Source organism: Anolis carolinensis, chromosome 3 (assembly GCF_035594765.1).
Source record: "Anolis carolinensis isolate JA03-04 chromosome 3, rAnoCar3.1.pri, whole genome shotgun sequence".
NCBI classification, from domain to species: Eukaryota; Metazoa; Chordata; class Lepidosauria; order Squamata; family Dactyloidae; genus Anolis; species Anolis carolinensis.
Window position 1 is genome coordinate 154,084,278 of NC_085843.1, and position 16,820 is coordinate 154,101,097.

Genomic DNA, 16,820 nt, shown 5'->3' on the forward strand with positions numbered 1-16,820 from the left:
TGAGTCATCCGACTGCTTTGCTTATGGGGAAACTCCAACGTCAGTGCCAATTAACTTATGCAGTGGGACCTCCATCTTATTTCTTTTTCCTAAATAAAACCCTTCATTTCCCTACTCATGATCACCAGCACTTTCAAATCTGCTTTGATGATCCATCTAATGCTCTGCTGTGAGATCTATTTGGACAGACAGAATTACCCATTTAGGGCACATTCAGTGTCTAAAATGCATGAGTGTCCATGTTTTTAAGTTGGGTGTCCAAATGATGCCCCACGTAAAAATGAATTCCTTCGGGACAAAGCAGGAAAACCCTGTTTTGTTTCAAAATAATTTGATAGTGCATAAGTTCCAGGTCTTTCTGAAAGACCCAATTCTAACCCACTATGACCGCTGTCTGGACTGCCTCCTCAGAAATCCTGGGACTTCTGAAGAAGCAGTCCACACAGCCCTTTCACGTTTTTTTAGCCTGAATCAGGCCAGAATACCTAAGAGGGCAGGAGCCTCCAGTGGCCTAGGGGATAAAAGCCTCGTGAATTGAAGGTGGGGTTGCTGACCTGAAGGCTGCCAGGTTCGAATCCCACCTGGGGAGAGCGCGGATGAGCTCCCTCTATCAGCTCCAGCTCCATGCGGGGACATGAGAGAAGCCTCCCACAAGGATGGTAAAACATCAAAAACATCCAGGCGTCCCCTGGGCAACGTCCTTGCAGACTGCCAATTCTCTCACTCCAGAAGCAACTCGGGTTGCTTCTGACACGAAAAAAAAAAAAAAAACAAGAGGGCTCTAACACCCTCCCCCAAAAAAACCCAAAGAGGCTTTAAAAATAAAATTACTTACCTGGCTACAATTAAACTGCTGCCGGTGCTCTTCTGGTGCATAGAAATGATGTGCCAGGAGAAGGGGGAAGGAGGAAAATCACTCCTTCCCCCCCTTCTCCTGGCACATCATTTCTATACGCCAGGAGGGCTCCAGCAGCAGTTTAAGAGTAGCTGGGTAAGTAATTTCATTTTTTAAAAGTCTTTGAGGTGGTGATTTGGGTGTGTCAATGTTCTTCCAGAAGTTACCAGGAGAACATCTGGACACACACACACACAGGAAAGCGCAGATGTTGGGCTTGTGTACGGCCTCTAATGCAAGCCCAATCACGGTTTTTAAACCAAATTGGGCCCGCATTAAATTCTGATCCACCCTTAGTTTGTGAAAGCCATTCCACTGGTAGGAGTAGTAAATCAAATATTGTCTTCTGATTCTGATGTTATACCTGATCATTTGAAAATTCTCCCACTTTCTAACCTAAATGTATTAATGGACAGTCTACAACTACTGTTTGTCTCTGCTACATTATTTAACATGGAGCCTCCGGTGGCTCAGTATGTTAAAACAGCATTCCATGCAGTCATGCCGGCCACATGACCTTGGAGGTGTCTACGAACAACGCCGGCTCTTGGGCTTAGAAATGGAGATGAGCACCAACCCCCAGAGTCAGATACGATTGGACTTAACGTCAGGGGAAACCTTTCCCTTTACCTTACCTACATTATTTAGCATTGATTCCAAATCTCTTCTGTCTTGTCCGTTTCTGCTCTCCCTTTCACTATGTCTGTCCAGTTTTTTCTTTGTATAAAAACTTGGTGGATAGACTGACTGGTTGACTGACAAGCTGGTATATTTGGTTTGATCTCCTTCCTATTTTATCCCTTGGGCCCTTAGTTGCTCACAGCATTTTTTTTTAAGAAAAATGTTAATAGTTCCCTCCTCCCAACCAGCTCATTGTATATTCACCAATACAAAAACACATTCTTTATTATCACTTTCATTTCCTACAAATCTGGCTCAGCTTTCACTCTTAGCATTGCCAGTGAAAAAAAAATGAAGAAGCAACACAAGAAAGGATAAAAGAGATGAACAGCAGAAGCCGGAGCAGTTCTGCTGAAAAGAACAAACAGCTTATGGCATGTTTATGAATTTAAACCTCGGGAAAGGTATTACATTGATTTTTTCCCCTTTTACAGGAAAAAAAAAAGAGATTCGGTCTCCCCCTCCCTTGACACCTTTCCTCACTGCTTTTTCTACCACCCTTTCCAGTCTTCCATATATAAATGGTGAGAGGGATTATTTAGAAGACAGCATCACGATAAAGAAAGCAGCCTCATTCGGCAGTAAAAATGTTGTCTCCCTCTGATCCTCAGATTATGGAGATGAGGGGATGAATGTACATCAGTAAGATTCCCTGCCGAGATAGCTTTTCACTGTTTTCAGTGAAAGGAAGATCAAAGGGAAAGTGGCTAATTAGCATACCAAAGGAGACAAAAACCCCAAGAGCTTTATCGTTGTTGCAATCCAATAATAAACAGCCAAGTACAAAAAAAGATTATTTGATAATGACACACAGAACTGGAAGCCTTTGAAATATCAGCTTCTGGAAAAAAAATATTTTTGGAAGGGAGGGTGGAATATCCTTAATTATACAGAATAATGCCAAAGCATAGGAGAGCCGATCTGGGTTCCTGGGAGAGCTTGCTTGTAAAACAGCTGTACTCCTGAACAGCAATGTGAATTGCCTTTATCTCCGTTTTTAAAAAGGAAGCAACAAAAGACTTCAAATCTCTTCCTGAATAAACATTCAGCTCTTTTATATACAAAAATATTAAACACAAGGCTGTTTTCTTTATCCTTCTTTTCGATTTGAAAAACAAAAAAACCAAACCTTCTTTCCTACATCAGATTTTATTTGTGGGCTCTCAACAAAAGCCTATAGATGCAGACATTTTGAAGCTGCAAAGGAGCTTCAAGGAGCTCAGCAAACTTTGGAGACATTTCAAAAAGTTTTTTCGGGCCACTGAACCGTCCAACATCAAATGGAAGTCTGAAATCAACAAACAACAGCTATTTCTTCTAAAATTCTAGAAATACATTGATGATGTGACACAAAAACATTCATTTACTCTTAGGTCACCATAGGCAAGTTTCTAAAGGGCCTTTTCATATTACATAATTATAACAATGTTATTCCACTTCAAATACCAAAGCTGTATTCTCTAGCATCTTGATGTTTGTGATCTAAATCCCAGATTTCCATAGGACAGAACCATGGTAGTTAAAGTGGAATGACAGAGCTATTATTATATAGTGTGGGAATTGTGCATATTCTATAATTCTGTGCAAACAAAGAATAGGCCTAGAATGTTGTGATGCAGAATTCAGCTTCTGAATACCTCTTGCTGTTTACTACCAGCAGGTTGACTTCATGTTACCCTATCATCAATAGCCTTACTCATGTCTTGCAGATTAGCTCTCACCCTCCAAGCTTTCCGGACACAATTGAAAACATGGCTTTTTGTACAAGCCATGATTAGTACCTTAACCATGAAACTTGAGGGCCTAGTGGCTGATTTGTGTTAGCACTTTATGGGCTGAGATGGTGCACAGCTTGTTTTTATCTGCATCTTTGCTGCGCCTGTTGGATTTTTAGTAGTAGGATTTATACTAGTATGCTGTTTTATGTAAATGTATGTTGTTTTATGCAAATGTATGTGGTTTATGTAAATGTATGCTGTTTTGTCATGGCACTATTGTGTGCTTTTGTGAGTCGCCCCGAGTCCACTTTGGGGAGATGGTGGCATTTCTATATTGTCCATTAGATGATGCTCAATTGCCCCGTTGGTTTTCTGAAGAATATATTGGAATGGACAAACAGATGGTCTCACAAAATTCAATTAACTTGTGTCCTGCTTCATTTCTTGACCTTAGGCCAATCAGAATGGATATTATTCAATCAGACTTTACATTACTGTTTTTACTACATCTCTTATCACTATTAATGCCACCCTATTTTTTCTTAAATTTTCATTTCTTGTTCAAAATGTCCCGTTCCTGTCCATTTTAACTCATTCACCTCAAATATTGTAATATTTCTATGTTCCATTTTTTGTTTTACTTTGTCTAGATTCCCTTTATTCATATTTTTTAAATTCTATATTCTTATAATATATGTTGTTTGGTTTTGGACTTTCCTTTCACCTTTGAACACATTCATAGCTAAATGTCCTTTTACCTTGAGCCCAGTTAAGTCACAGAGGACTACACTAACTTGTAGTCCTCTGCTGTACCACAGTAGCAAACTGATCACCATCAGACCTGGGAATCTCATGTTCGGGCACCATCGCTTGTTTCATTTTTGGATGTCTCATCATAGGGTTTTCAAGGTTTAAAAAAAACACAAGAAGAAGGAGGTTTATCATACACATTTCTATGCAATACCAACAAGTGTTAGCTATGGTTCTACTGCCATTGTTTCAGAGAACCTCCACGAATGTTTCTGTCCACTACTATTCTGCCCAGTAGCTGTTTGGCATATCCAGTCTAGCTACCCAGCAAAAACCTGAGATCGGAGACCCTACCAGAAGCACTGCTACTGGCAGAATAGCCTCTTGCCTACATGAGCATGCAATCCCACTATCACAGAATGTTAGCACCATGGTGGGTGAAAATCTCTATTTTCACTTTAAAAGAGAAAAGAGAAAAAAAAGAAGTAAGGGCTTAGTTAAACCTAGAGTAAATATAAGTCTCATTGATTAAAAAATAGACAAGCACCATATATCGGTGTTCATTTGTCCATCCTGTTCATCACCATGTTAAAAACTAGTCATATTTTTTCCTTTATTCCATTCCTTTATTTTATTTTTATTTGACAGCACTGCCAACCACCTGCAGGGTCTGTTTGACCACCTGCTGGCAGTGCTTGCCTATAATAGCCACATTTCTGCAGCTTCCCAACTTTATTCAGAACCAACACAGCCATTTGTAGAAGAGACTCAACCAATGACTATCTTTATTTTTCTGTTACTTCTAAAGCTAATCTTTTTTTTCCTTACAGTTTCTCTGAACTCCATCTGTTTATAACTATCCTCTGAAAACTAGCTGAAACTGCCAGGACCTACTTTAGATCTTTGTACAGAAAAAAAGACTCAGTGGTTTGAACCATGCAGTTAAAAAGAAATCTGTGCTTCCACAAATGCAAGATGTAAAAAAAAGAAAGAAAAACCTCTATGCAGTCTTTCATCCTTAAGTATGTTGCCCCTCAACCAACCGCCAAGGTCTAGTTCACCCAACAGGTGATGGAGTGATAACAGTGTTCCCAGACTGTACTGGTATATTACTTCAAACAGGAGATATGGATTTAATGTTTGTTGTCTCAGTGCTATCTTGTAAGTACATTTTTATCAGTTATATATGTTGCCTTTGCCAACATTTACCCTAAGTTTAAGTTCAACATTCAGAATCATGAATGAGATAATGCAGAAAAGGGTTTTAGTTCCTGTTCCTAGCAAGAGAACATAATGAAGAAGAGGGTTAAATATGGAACCAAATCTTTTGAGACTGCATTGCTAAGATGTGAAAACTGAAGGTCACAAAAGTTACTGTGTGTGCGTGCAAACATGTGCCTACAATTCTAGCACTTTTGGGATTACAATTCACTAGTAACTATGCAATCAGGAGAAGTTATACTTCCAAAATGGCTGAGATCCTGCATTGGAAGATGGACATGTAGGATGTAAATATGCCTCTAAAGCAATGGACCTCATCAGATGGAGGGAATTTAGTGTCCTGGAGTTTTTTCATCCTGTCTAATGAATGGAGCCCCACACCAGACATCACACAACAGCGCAAAACTTCCAGTGGAAGCCCCACCCTCAACCGGGGTGAAAGCATCGCTGGACACTTTCCTCACAACATGGGAGGCTTCCCATGTTGTGCTGGCTCCAATGAAGCTAGCATGAGGCCTCATAGGGAATTAACTGCAATGAATCCAATTAATTGCAATGAATCACTCTGACCAGGAGGTCATGAGTTCGAGGCCGCTCGGAACCTATGTTTGTTTGTTCTATGTTAAAAGACATTGAATGTTTGCCTATATGTGTAATGTGATCCGCCCTGAGTCCCCTTTGGGGTGAGAAGGGCGGAATATAAATGCTGTAAATAAATAGGGAAGACAACGCTTTCCCTATGTGATGGGGAAACCATCTCTGAGAGGGTGCTGCATGGAAGGTGATGGATTTGCTTCACTGCCCATCGCCTTTCTCAGAGAAGCCAAGTGAAGTGGGACACTTGCCTGGCCTTTGTAATAGGCCCTAAATCTACTGATGCAACAAAACACACACATATGTACACATCCTGTGAGTAGTGCAGCCACCCTACCATAATGTGGTCAGAGAATAGGAGATACCGAATGTACTCGAGTATAAGCCAACCCGAATATAAGCCGAGGCACCTAATTTTACCACAAAAAAACTGGGAAAACATTGACTCCAGTATAAGCCGAGGGTGGTAAATTTCAGAAATAAAAATAGATACCAATAAAATTACATTAATTGAGGCATCAGTGGGTTAAATGTTTTTGAATATTTACATAAAGCTCAAATTTAAGATAAGACTGTCCAACTCTGATCAAATCATTATTCTCATCTTCTTCAATGTAAATGTGCTTGTGCATCCTTTTCATAATAATAATAATAATAATAATAATAATAATAATAATTATTATTATTATTATTATTATTATTATTATTATTATTTTATTCTTATACCCCGCCCCATCTCCCCGAAGGGACTCGAGGCGGCTTACATGGGGCCAAGCCCGAACAGAACAATAATAACAAAACAATAAAGCCAATCAATCAGACAATAAAAGCAAGTCATAAAAAGAAACCCCATACAAGATAAAATGTTAAAATCATGGATTGGGTTCAAAGAATCTAGGCCAAAGTGCTAAAAGTGCAAATATATCATGTCATCAGGGGAGGATGGTTACTCAGCTATGATGGCTATAAAGTGCCATTAAAATACTGGGGAAGGCATTCACTGTAATGGACAACAGGTCGATCATACAGAGATCAGTCACCAAAAGCCTCTCGGAAGAGCCAAGTCTTCAGGCTCGTCCGAAAGGAGAGGAGGGTAGGGGCCTGCCTAATCTCCCCAGGGAGCGAGTTCCAGAGCCGGGGGGGGGGGGCACAATGGAGAAAGCCCTCTCTCTCGTCCCCACCAGCCATGATTGTGAAGGTGCAAGAGGAGGGCCTCCCCCGACGAACGAAGAGGTCGTGCAGGTTCATAGGGGGAAATGCGATCTCAAAGGTAGGTGGGTCCCAAACCGTAATAATAATAGAGTAAAATAATACATGTAATAATAATAATAATAAATACAGGAAAATAATACATGTAATAATAATAATAATAATAAGATCAGAGTGAAATAATAAATGTATTAATAATAAAAATTAAAATAGAGTAAAATAAATGTAATAGTAGCAACAATAATAGAGAAAAATAATACATGTAATAATACCAATAATAATAGAGAAAAATAAGAAATGTACCATATATTCTCGAGTATAAGATGACCCAAATATAAGCCAACCAGGACTCTCACCCGAGTATAAGCCAAGGGGGGCTTTTTCAGTCTTAAAAAAAGGGCTGAAAAACTAGGCTTATACTCGAGTATATACAGTAAATAGGAAATAATCCAGCTTGTTTCTTTTCGCTGTGTGTGCTACAATAGCCAACATACATTGGACCTTTTAGGTCTTCTGCAGATGATAACCTACTGCATATCCAGCTACAAGAAAATAGGTTAACTCATCTCCTTACTCCTCAACAATATAGAGATGGCTGTATTGGGAAGGGCATACTGCTTACAGGGTGAAGTGGGAGAAAAAGTTGTCATTGTGTAGTCAGAACAGAACTCTGATCTGAGCAACAAGCATAAAAATAAATTCCAAAAATAAGTCTGGCTTTTGTCATCATCATTCATATAACAGGTTGCCAGCAAATCTTTCCACAGTCTGTCTTCTAGTGTTTCCATTTGACTCAGTGACATCATGCATCTTAAACAGTGAAGAGGTGATCCCATAAAAATATCTGCTAGAGACAGCAAATCACTGAGGTATTCTCATACAACACATCTAGAGCAAACAGGATAGCTCCTCAAACTAGCCAAATCAAACTAGCCAACAACAAAAGAACTCCGATTAGAATCTTCCATTCCTGCAAAGGGCAACAGAAAACCACTATATATGGGTTGTGCTGCAATGTGTACGGACTTTATCTCATGAGCTTCAGGCTCTGTTTCCATGCTCTTAGGAAATGCATCCCCATGGGAGTTCCACTTCTGGTGGGAATTCATAGGGCTCTGTTTCCTAAGCTCATGGAAATGGAGCCCAAAGCCCATCTTCAGGAGTCAGGTGTTACCAGACTCTAAACAAGGAGAAAATGGGGTAAAAGAGTGGGCTAATTTACGGAAGGCTAGGATACTGACATTAGAAGGTCAGGACTTATACAAAGGATGGCATGCATACTTGTGGAAAAGGAAAGGCCACAAAGAAAGAAATTTTAACAATCACTACTTGAGAAAAGCATTATTAGCAACATGGGAGAAAGACAAAAACAGATTTTACAGGAAAACACCATTATGGCTCTCTCCCTTAGAGTCAGAACATATGAGAGAGATCCCTAGGGAAAGATGGTTAACATACAAACAAATGGTAAAAATAGATAATCAGGGAATAAGGTTAAAATCATACGAGGAGGTCAAACAAATAGAATCATCTATAATCTGGCTAAACTACTGGCAGATCAGGGAAGGTTTTAAAACAGATAGCCAAATAGGATTCAAAAGGAACGAAACAGTATGGGATAAGATTTTAAATCTCGAAAGGAAAGTAATCAAAATGTTATATCAACAGTTGCTGATATGGGAAACAGAAGAGGTATATGTTAAAGAAAACATGACCACATGGGCAAGAGAGTTCGGACATACAATAAGGTTTGAGGAATGGGAAAGATGCTGGCAAAAGAGATTAAAATATACATATTCAACATCGTTAAAAGAAAGTTGGTATAAAATTTACTTCAGGTGGTATATTACACTGGTAAAATTGGCAAAAATTAACAAGGGCAAGAATGGGGAAGAATGTTGGAAATGTAAAAAAGAGAAGGGAGATTTTTTTTCATATCTGGTGGGGGTGCAAGATGATAAAAAGGTTCTGGAGAATAATACAGAAAGAAATGGAGACTATACTACAAATAAAACTTGCACTAAAACCGGAATACTTTCTACTAGGGTTAACAGATTTTTTCATGGATGCAAATAATGAAAAACTGTTTATATTCATGATAAGCGCCGCAAGAATCACGATCGCAAAACTTTGGAAAACAATGGAGATACCCTCACTAGAACAATGGACGCTGAAATTGATGGGTATACGAAATATGGATATATTAACGCAGATAATCTCAAAAAAACGGACACAAAAACAGATTGGGACAAATTAAGTAAATACATCAAGGAAAAAAGAGACTTGGAAATATAGAGAAAGATATTGCTTAAGAGTAGTCACTCTCGGGTTCTAAGAGTATTGTTCGGGAAAGAAGGGGGAAAGTAAGAAGCAACTGCAGAACAGGGGAACTGGAAGGCTATATATAGTGGAGAGAGGGTTGCGGGGCAGTGAGTTTTGTTGTTGTGGTTGTTCTTTTTTTATGTTTTCACATGCGGCTCTCTTCTTTTTATTGTATCACTATAACTATAAATAAAAGGTTTAAAAAAAACAAGGAGAAAATGGGAGAAAGACAGGGGAAAGATGGGTAAAGACATGGAATGGCTGGCCATCCCTCAAGACAGGGAAAGATGGGAGGGAATGAGTTAAGATGGTTCCCTCTGCTTTCCCCAACTTTCCCCTCGCTCCATCTGATAAAGTCCTAAGCAGTCCACTATTATGGCAGCCCTTCATAAGTTCACTAGAATTGAGCATAATTCAGATGTTATAGCCGCGTCATACATCAAATTACACATAAGTCCCCATATAGCATGTCATTTCTCTGTACAGCAGAACCTCTGTGCATGTTTCACACCCCAGTGCTTTCACTGATTTGATTTATTAAATTTATATGGCTGCCCATCAACAATTATTCTCTGGGCATCTTACAGTTCAAGACTTGGAAAATGAGAAATTTAAATACACAATGATTAAAGTCAACAAAAAACTAAAATGAATCATTAAAATGCAACAAGACATCATTCCTGAGGGGCCAAAGGTGAAAACATCCACTATGGACAACATATCACACAAATTACAATGACAAGTTATGCCACATCCTTCCCAGGAAACTACTCAACAATCTCACCAGCATCCTATCCAGCAAACAAGAGAAGATCAAAAGGGAATACAGATACAGATACAGATACTACACATACAGAATCACCAGCATAAAAGAACGCTAGACAAAATTTCTAGAGAAAATTAAAATACAGCCTTGAGAGGCAATTTCCTTCTCTAAAGAAAAAGAAAGAAATCTATTTTACTACAAACCCATGACAGAAAAAAAACACTAATTTGAATAGTAGTATTTTTAATCTTTTCATCCGAATACCAAGCTAACCAAATAAGTCTGTTCTCTCACAAGGCCCCTCAAAACCTACACACAATTCAGTTATGTAGAGATATGGATGGTTTCTTCCACCTTTTACAATTCAAGGTATATTTCAGGGAGTCTGACCTGAGCTAGAACAATAGCTTCCAAACATCACCTTGGACTACATGACATGACAATAGTCACTGTATTAACACATAAGAATATGTTTCCAAGGAAGATGAAAAGAAGATGTCTGCATATTCCTTTCCAGAATGCTAGAACATGGAATTGCAGCTCTACACAAAATACTTTTGTCATTGTGCCCAAACTGAAATAATCAGTAAAAGACAGAATTTACCACACAACCTAAGCCTTATAGAATTAGATCTCACTTACAGTCTCATAAACAATCCTAGCATTATTATATGACAGGCTGACAAAGAGGAAGCTGTGTGAATCATGAACAAGCCAATCTACATACAGGAAGCTGGGAGACAACTATCCACCACCACATTTTACAGATTCCTATCCAAAGATTCTACTGATGAATATCAGGAGGAACAAAACAAATTACTCAAAGAATTCTCCACTGATTTATAGAAACAAATTCGAATAGATGCACCCAAAATATCTACTTTCTTCTACCCAAAATACACAGACAAAGCAATCCAAGGAGATTTGCTAAAGCATCCATGTTTGGATATGGACTCAATTCTCAAGTCATTGGTCAACACTCCAGGCTACCTAAAGCAGGGGTCCCCAAACTAAGGCCCGGGGGCCGGATGCGGCCCTCCAAGGTCATTTACCTGGCCCCCGCCCTCAGTTTTATAATGTAATACATTGTATATACATATAATATTGATAATAATATTGTAATACAATATAACACTAATAATAATACCATATAATAATATTAATTATATATTCTATATTACATATAATATTACTAATAATATTACAGTATAGTGGTGTTCCGTCCCCCAGGACGATGGTTTGCCTTACTTATTGGTCGTTTGTTTGTTTTCCCTCCTTTGCATTTTGTTTCAGCCTCTGGCTGCAAAAGCCCAGGAAAGGTGGCTTGAAGTCTGCAAGAGTTGGCTGCAGTTTTCTTTGCAATGATTGGTCAAAGAGTACAACATCTTAGGACCGCCCTTTTTACCAGGGTCTAGTCTCCATTTTAGAGTTTCATTCTGGCTATAGTCTTCCAACGTGCTGGAGCTGTGCAAGGCTAACTGGGACAAATCATCCTCAAAACCAGGCCAATCTAAGCCTATCCAAATTAGATAAGTATTGAATTATACTGATCTGGAATAGGAAATCTAGTTAGAGGAGCAGGGTTATTCCATCGCTTCTAGAACTAATCTTTGCTGTAAAGATAGGGAAGGAAAGAGTTTCTCCTTCTAATATAGACAGCGTGATTAGGGTATAGTGGTTTTATAATCACCTTTGCCTTCTGGAACCAGGGATAATTCTGCAACTAAAACCTATGGAAATTTGTTTCATTTTCTGCAACTTTAAGATCTGTGCCAGGTTTACCACCTTGTATGAATAAACATCCTTTTTTGAAGATCTCCAGACTCAGTCGTTCAATATTTTAGGACAGCTTATAGGGATTTGCAGTTCGCCCGGATAAAGGACGGCACGTTTCAGCTTTATAGTTTTTTTTTTTTATTGTCTGGCGGACGGCACAGTTTTGAGGACGATCAGCGGTTTTCCGCTTGAGCTAGCCTGCACGGCCATAGAGACTTTGATTTTGTTGGTCTGTTGCAGTGAAGCTTGCTGCCATTCCTTCAGCCTCTGCAGTATCCTGCTCTTCAGCTGCGGCTGTTTCTGCAATTGCACGGCTGTGCAAAACCCAGCAATCTACCCCGAGCTCCTTCGGTGGCAGGTATCGAGCCGCGGAGCTCCAGCAGCAGTCTTTGGGCTCACACAGAGGTGGTGAGTCCAGAAGCACCAGGCCGGGACCCAGATAAGCCTGGCAACTCCAAAAGAAAGTTCTGGCTGAGTCTTCACAGTGGCTAGGATCTCGGCCGGGACAGTCGCCCGGCGGTGGTGACCTGCCTCATGGTCCAGCGGTGGTGACCTGCCTCATCATCCTGCGGTGGTGACCTGCCTCATTGACCTGCGGCGGTGACCTGTCTCATCATCCTGCGGTGGTGACCTGCCTCATTGACCTGCGGTGGTGACCTGTCTCATCGTCCTGCGGTGGTGACCTCCCTTCACAGCGGGGAGGAGGCGTCTCTTCTCTCCTCCTTTCCAAAGCCAGCCTCGGTGCTCCTTCGGCGGCAGGCCTCGAGCCGCGGAGCACAAGGTGCTTGAAAATTTGGCGAAGTCGCCATTTTGGCAGTTTACGTCACTCGGGCAAGGGAGGTATCAAGTGGCAAGTTGCTGTCAGTTGGCATTTTGCAGCTTGCCTACCAAAGTTTGGCGCCAAAGGTCACAATCTTTGTAAAGTATAGTTACTTAGTGATATATATTGCTATGGTTAAGTGCTGTGAATTGTATTATATATTGAATTTGCTTTTATTGTAAATTTACTTGCAGGTATATTGCATTTGCCTTTGTTGTAAATTTACTTGCTATTAAGAATACATAATGTCTATGCAATTTCAAGATGATGCAGATGGTATACCTCCTTCTGAGGCTGAAAGTAGGAATGAAAGGCCCCAAAGGATAAAGCACCCTTCAGCCAAGATGCTAGCCCATCTAATAGATGAAAAGGAGCTCCTCCATGTGAGGTTAGGTTCGGCATGGGAGCGAATTGTAACATTAATGGACAGAATTGAGAGCTTGGGTATTACAAGGGTGCCATCCATATTACAGACAGACCTTGAAGAGACCTTCGGTATTTGGAGGGGTTTGGTGTCTAAGATAGTCCAGGTCCTCGAGCGCATTAACGCCAAGGATTCAGAGTTAGAAATAGTGAGTGTCTTAGCTGACACTAATGAGAAAGAAAATAAGGTGAGGGCAATTCTAGATGCCTTGGAATTTAGTTCTCCATCTGTTAATCTAAGGTCTGAGCCAAAAGGAAATCAGTCTTCCTTATGCAGCCATGAGACCAATCTTTTAAAATCACCTGCTGTGGCACTTAGTCTTAAGTCCAACCGCTCTAGCCAGGTATCTAAGCTAAGGGAGTGTGCATCATCTAAACATAGCCACTCTAGCAAGTCTTCTGCTGCTGGGAGTGCCATCTCTTCCCTAGCTGCCTTGCACATTAAGGAGGCTGCACGTCTAGAGCTAAAGAGCAAGGTAGCGGGGGCGGAGGCTGATGCTAAGGCAGCTGATCTCACCCTTCCCTTTAAAGAAGAAGAGTAACGACTGCAAATAGAACAGGCCCGTAGACAAAGCGAAATGCAAATAGAACAGGCCCGTAGACAAAGCGAAATGCAAATGGAACAGGCCCAAAGGCAAGGTGAAATAGAAATGCTTAGAATAAGGATGGATGCTACTGCCAAAAAGGTAAGGGCTGAGACTTTGGCCAAGGCCCTAATTGAGCCACTCACAGAAGAAAATGTAAGTCAGTTGCCGAAGCAGGACCCTTCTTCCAAGGTGCTTGTGCATCTTAATAGCTTAAACAGCCAGTTTTCGGATGAGGAACAGGAAGACTTCTCTCCTTACCCAGAGCAGGGCCCCAAAGTCACTTTTGAGTTTCCTGCAGAGCAGAGCGTCATAGCGGGGAGCTCACCCTTGCCCGAGCTACCTGTGCCTCCTGCTAAATCCCTAGGTCAGTCAATCAGGGCCTCAAGGCCAAGTGCTAGTTGGCCCTTACAGACAGCTGCACAGGGAGCCACCGATTCGTCAGTGGTCGATGTCATCCCTCCAAGAGGCCAAAGGTTGACGCAAGGTGCACGGTGGGAGTCCACTCCACAACAGCAAACTCCTCAATTGTTCCCTTCGACGCCAGAGTCCCAGCTTGTCTCCATCATCAGAAGCCCCAGAAGAGATCTTAAGGACAAGGGTGTCGAAAAGTTTTCGGACAAGCCTGAGGAATTTCTTCTCTGGAAGGCCACCTTCCAGAGAGCAATCAGAGACTTAAAGTTATTGCCTGAGGAAGAGCTGACTCTTCTGGCTGCATGGTTGGGCCCAGCCTCATCCTCACAAGTTAAGAAGATCTACGCAGCCCACGTAGCCGATCCCGACAAAGCCCTGGAAAAGGCCTGGGCCAGGTTGCAGCAGAGGTATGGGGCCAGCACAGAGATTGAAGCATCTCTTATGGACAAGCTCCAAAGGTTCCCAGCTTTGAAACTCAAAGACTTCAAACTCTTGTGGGACCTCAGCGATCTCCTTACGGAATTAGAGTCGGCCAAGGAGAATCCAGAACTGCCCGGTTTGAAGTGCCTCGATCAGCACCTGTCCCAGAGGCAGATCTTGACCAAGCTGCCCTTCACTTTGCAAGAACGCTGGGGACAGGAGGTCTTCAACTACAAGGAGGCCCACTCCCAGGCATACCCTCCATTTTCTCATTTGGTCCAGTTCATCACCAGGGCGGCCAGAGAAAGGAATGATCCGCAGACGGGCCTCCCCACCTTATACCAAGGGACCCAGCCAGAGAAGGCACCTAAAGTGGAGAAAAAACCATCCAGAGAGGCCAAAAGACCGGTTAGTGTTAAGGCTGTTGAAACTCAGCACAGGGCCAACGAATCCAAGTCAGAGGTGAAGGAGGTGCTCTGCCCCATTCACCAAAAGCCTCACAGTTTGGCCAACTGCCGGGAATTTGGCAAGAAGCCTTATAAAGAAAGACAACAGATTGTACAGAAGCTGGGCATATGTTTTAGGTGCTGTGGAGCAACTCCTCACTTTGCATCCAACTGCAAAGAGGACGTCAAATGCGCAAGGTGTAACAGCCTTAAGCATTGCACCGCGATGCACAACTCTGACGCTGTCTCCCGCGCCAAAGGGGACACGTCTTCCAAAGAAGGGTCATCTACTGAAGCCACCAACATGCAGACCGCGTCACGGATGCAGGAGGATGCTCCATCGGTCGCCTGTACTGAACTATGCTCTGACGTGCACCAGTTCAGAGTCTGCCATCCCATCTGCCTAGCAGATGTATATCCAGCCAGAAGACCTTGGCTTAAAAAGAGACTTTACGTGGCTTTGGATTCACAAAGCGACGCCTCCCTGGCGACTCCAGAGTTTTTCCAACTGTTTGACATAAAAACCCAGACGGTCGACTACACCATGTCCACCTGTGTAGGGAAGAAGAAGTTGCAGGGTCGCATAGCATCCGGCTTTGTTGTCTCCTCTTGTGACCAGAAGAGACTGTTCGAGTTACCAGACCTCATTGAGTGTTCCTCTATTCCCCGGAACAAAAGGCAGATTGTCACCAGAGAAGTCGTGGAAGCCCATCCTCACTTGCGAAAGCTGAAGAACGCCTTACCTGCTTTCCGTCCAGATGTGGACATTGCCCTTCTGCTTGGTGCGGACTGTCCGAACTTGTTCTATGTGAACGACCAAGTTAAGGGACCTCCAGGGGCGCCCATTGCTCAGCTGCTACCACTAGGCTGGACAGTTACAGGCCCAGTGTGCATAAATAGGATGCACCCTCCATCGTCGGTGGGCACTCGTCAAGCGCACGTGCTTCAAGGCAGTCGCCCCACACTAATGCATAGCTGTTTGAGTCATATCTCGGTCTATTGTCAGGGGATAACACCAGAGTATTCTTCCATCTTTGAAGTCTCCGAAAGGGATGAAACTACAGCGCTTTCCAAAGATGAACAGAGGTTTTTAGAGATCATGAACTCTCAAGTTTCCCGGAGTCCCGAGGGAAATTGGATAGCCCCTCTGCCTTTTAAAGCAGAAAAACCCACTTTGCCAAACAACAGGCATGTGGCAGAAAATAGACTCTGGTCACTGAAGAAGAAGATGCAGAAAGACCCCAAGGTAAAGGAGCAAATCGTTGGCTTTATGGAAGACATGTTCCAAAGTAACTACGCCGAGGTCTCTGATCAAAGTGAGGTCAATGAAGAAAACTGGTTCCTGCCTTTCCATAAAGTCACGCATCCCCAAAAGCCTAACAAGGTCCGAATTGTATTCGATGCCAGTGCCGCATGCCAAGGCATTTCTCTTAATAATGTTTTGCTAAAGGGACCAGATCTTTTAAACAGTTTGCTCGGAGTCATCTTGAGATTTAGAGAGAAAGAGTTTGCTGTTATTGCAGACATCCACAAGATGTTTTACGCCTTTTTAGTTCGTCCTGATCATCGCAGGTACCTCAAGTTTTTGTGGTACGCGGACACTCAAAATTTGTGTGACGTTCGGGTTTTTCAGATGCGCGTACATGTCTTTGGAAATACCCCGTCCCCAGCCGTTGCAAACTACTGCCTCAAAAGAACCGCAGATGAGTTTGGGCACCAGTTCAGTCCAGAAGTCGCCAGCATAGTTAACCACAACTTCTACGTGGATGATCTTCTGGTTT

General features: G+C 42.0%; 1 protein-coding gene across 1 annotated transcript; it reads left to right on the forward strand.

The window, feature by feature from the left end:
• Positions 1-1,563: 1,563 nt before the first annotated feature.
• LOC134297616 (uncharacterized) lies at positions 1,564-11,229 on the forward strand. The gene is made up of 2 exons (XM_062975593.1): positions 1,564-1,980; positions 4,875-11,229. Exon 2 carries the CDS (start codon positions 8,125-8,127, stop codon positions 9,142-9,144), a length of 1,020 nt encoding a protein of 339 aa, XP_062831663.1. The 5' UTR covers positions 1,564-1,980; positions 4,875-8,124; the 3' UTR covers positions 9,145-11,229.
• Positions 11,230-16,820: the final 5,591 nt, after the last annotated feature.

Bases quoted from the DNA above. Each gene is read 5' to 3' on its own strand.
- LOC134297616 (XM_062975593.1), top strand. From the start codon at position 8,125: ATGCTCTTAGGAAATGCATCCCCATGGGAGTTCCACTTCTGGTGGGAA.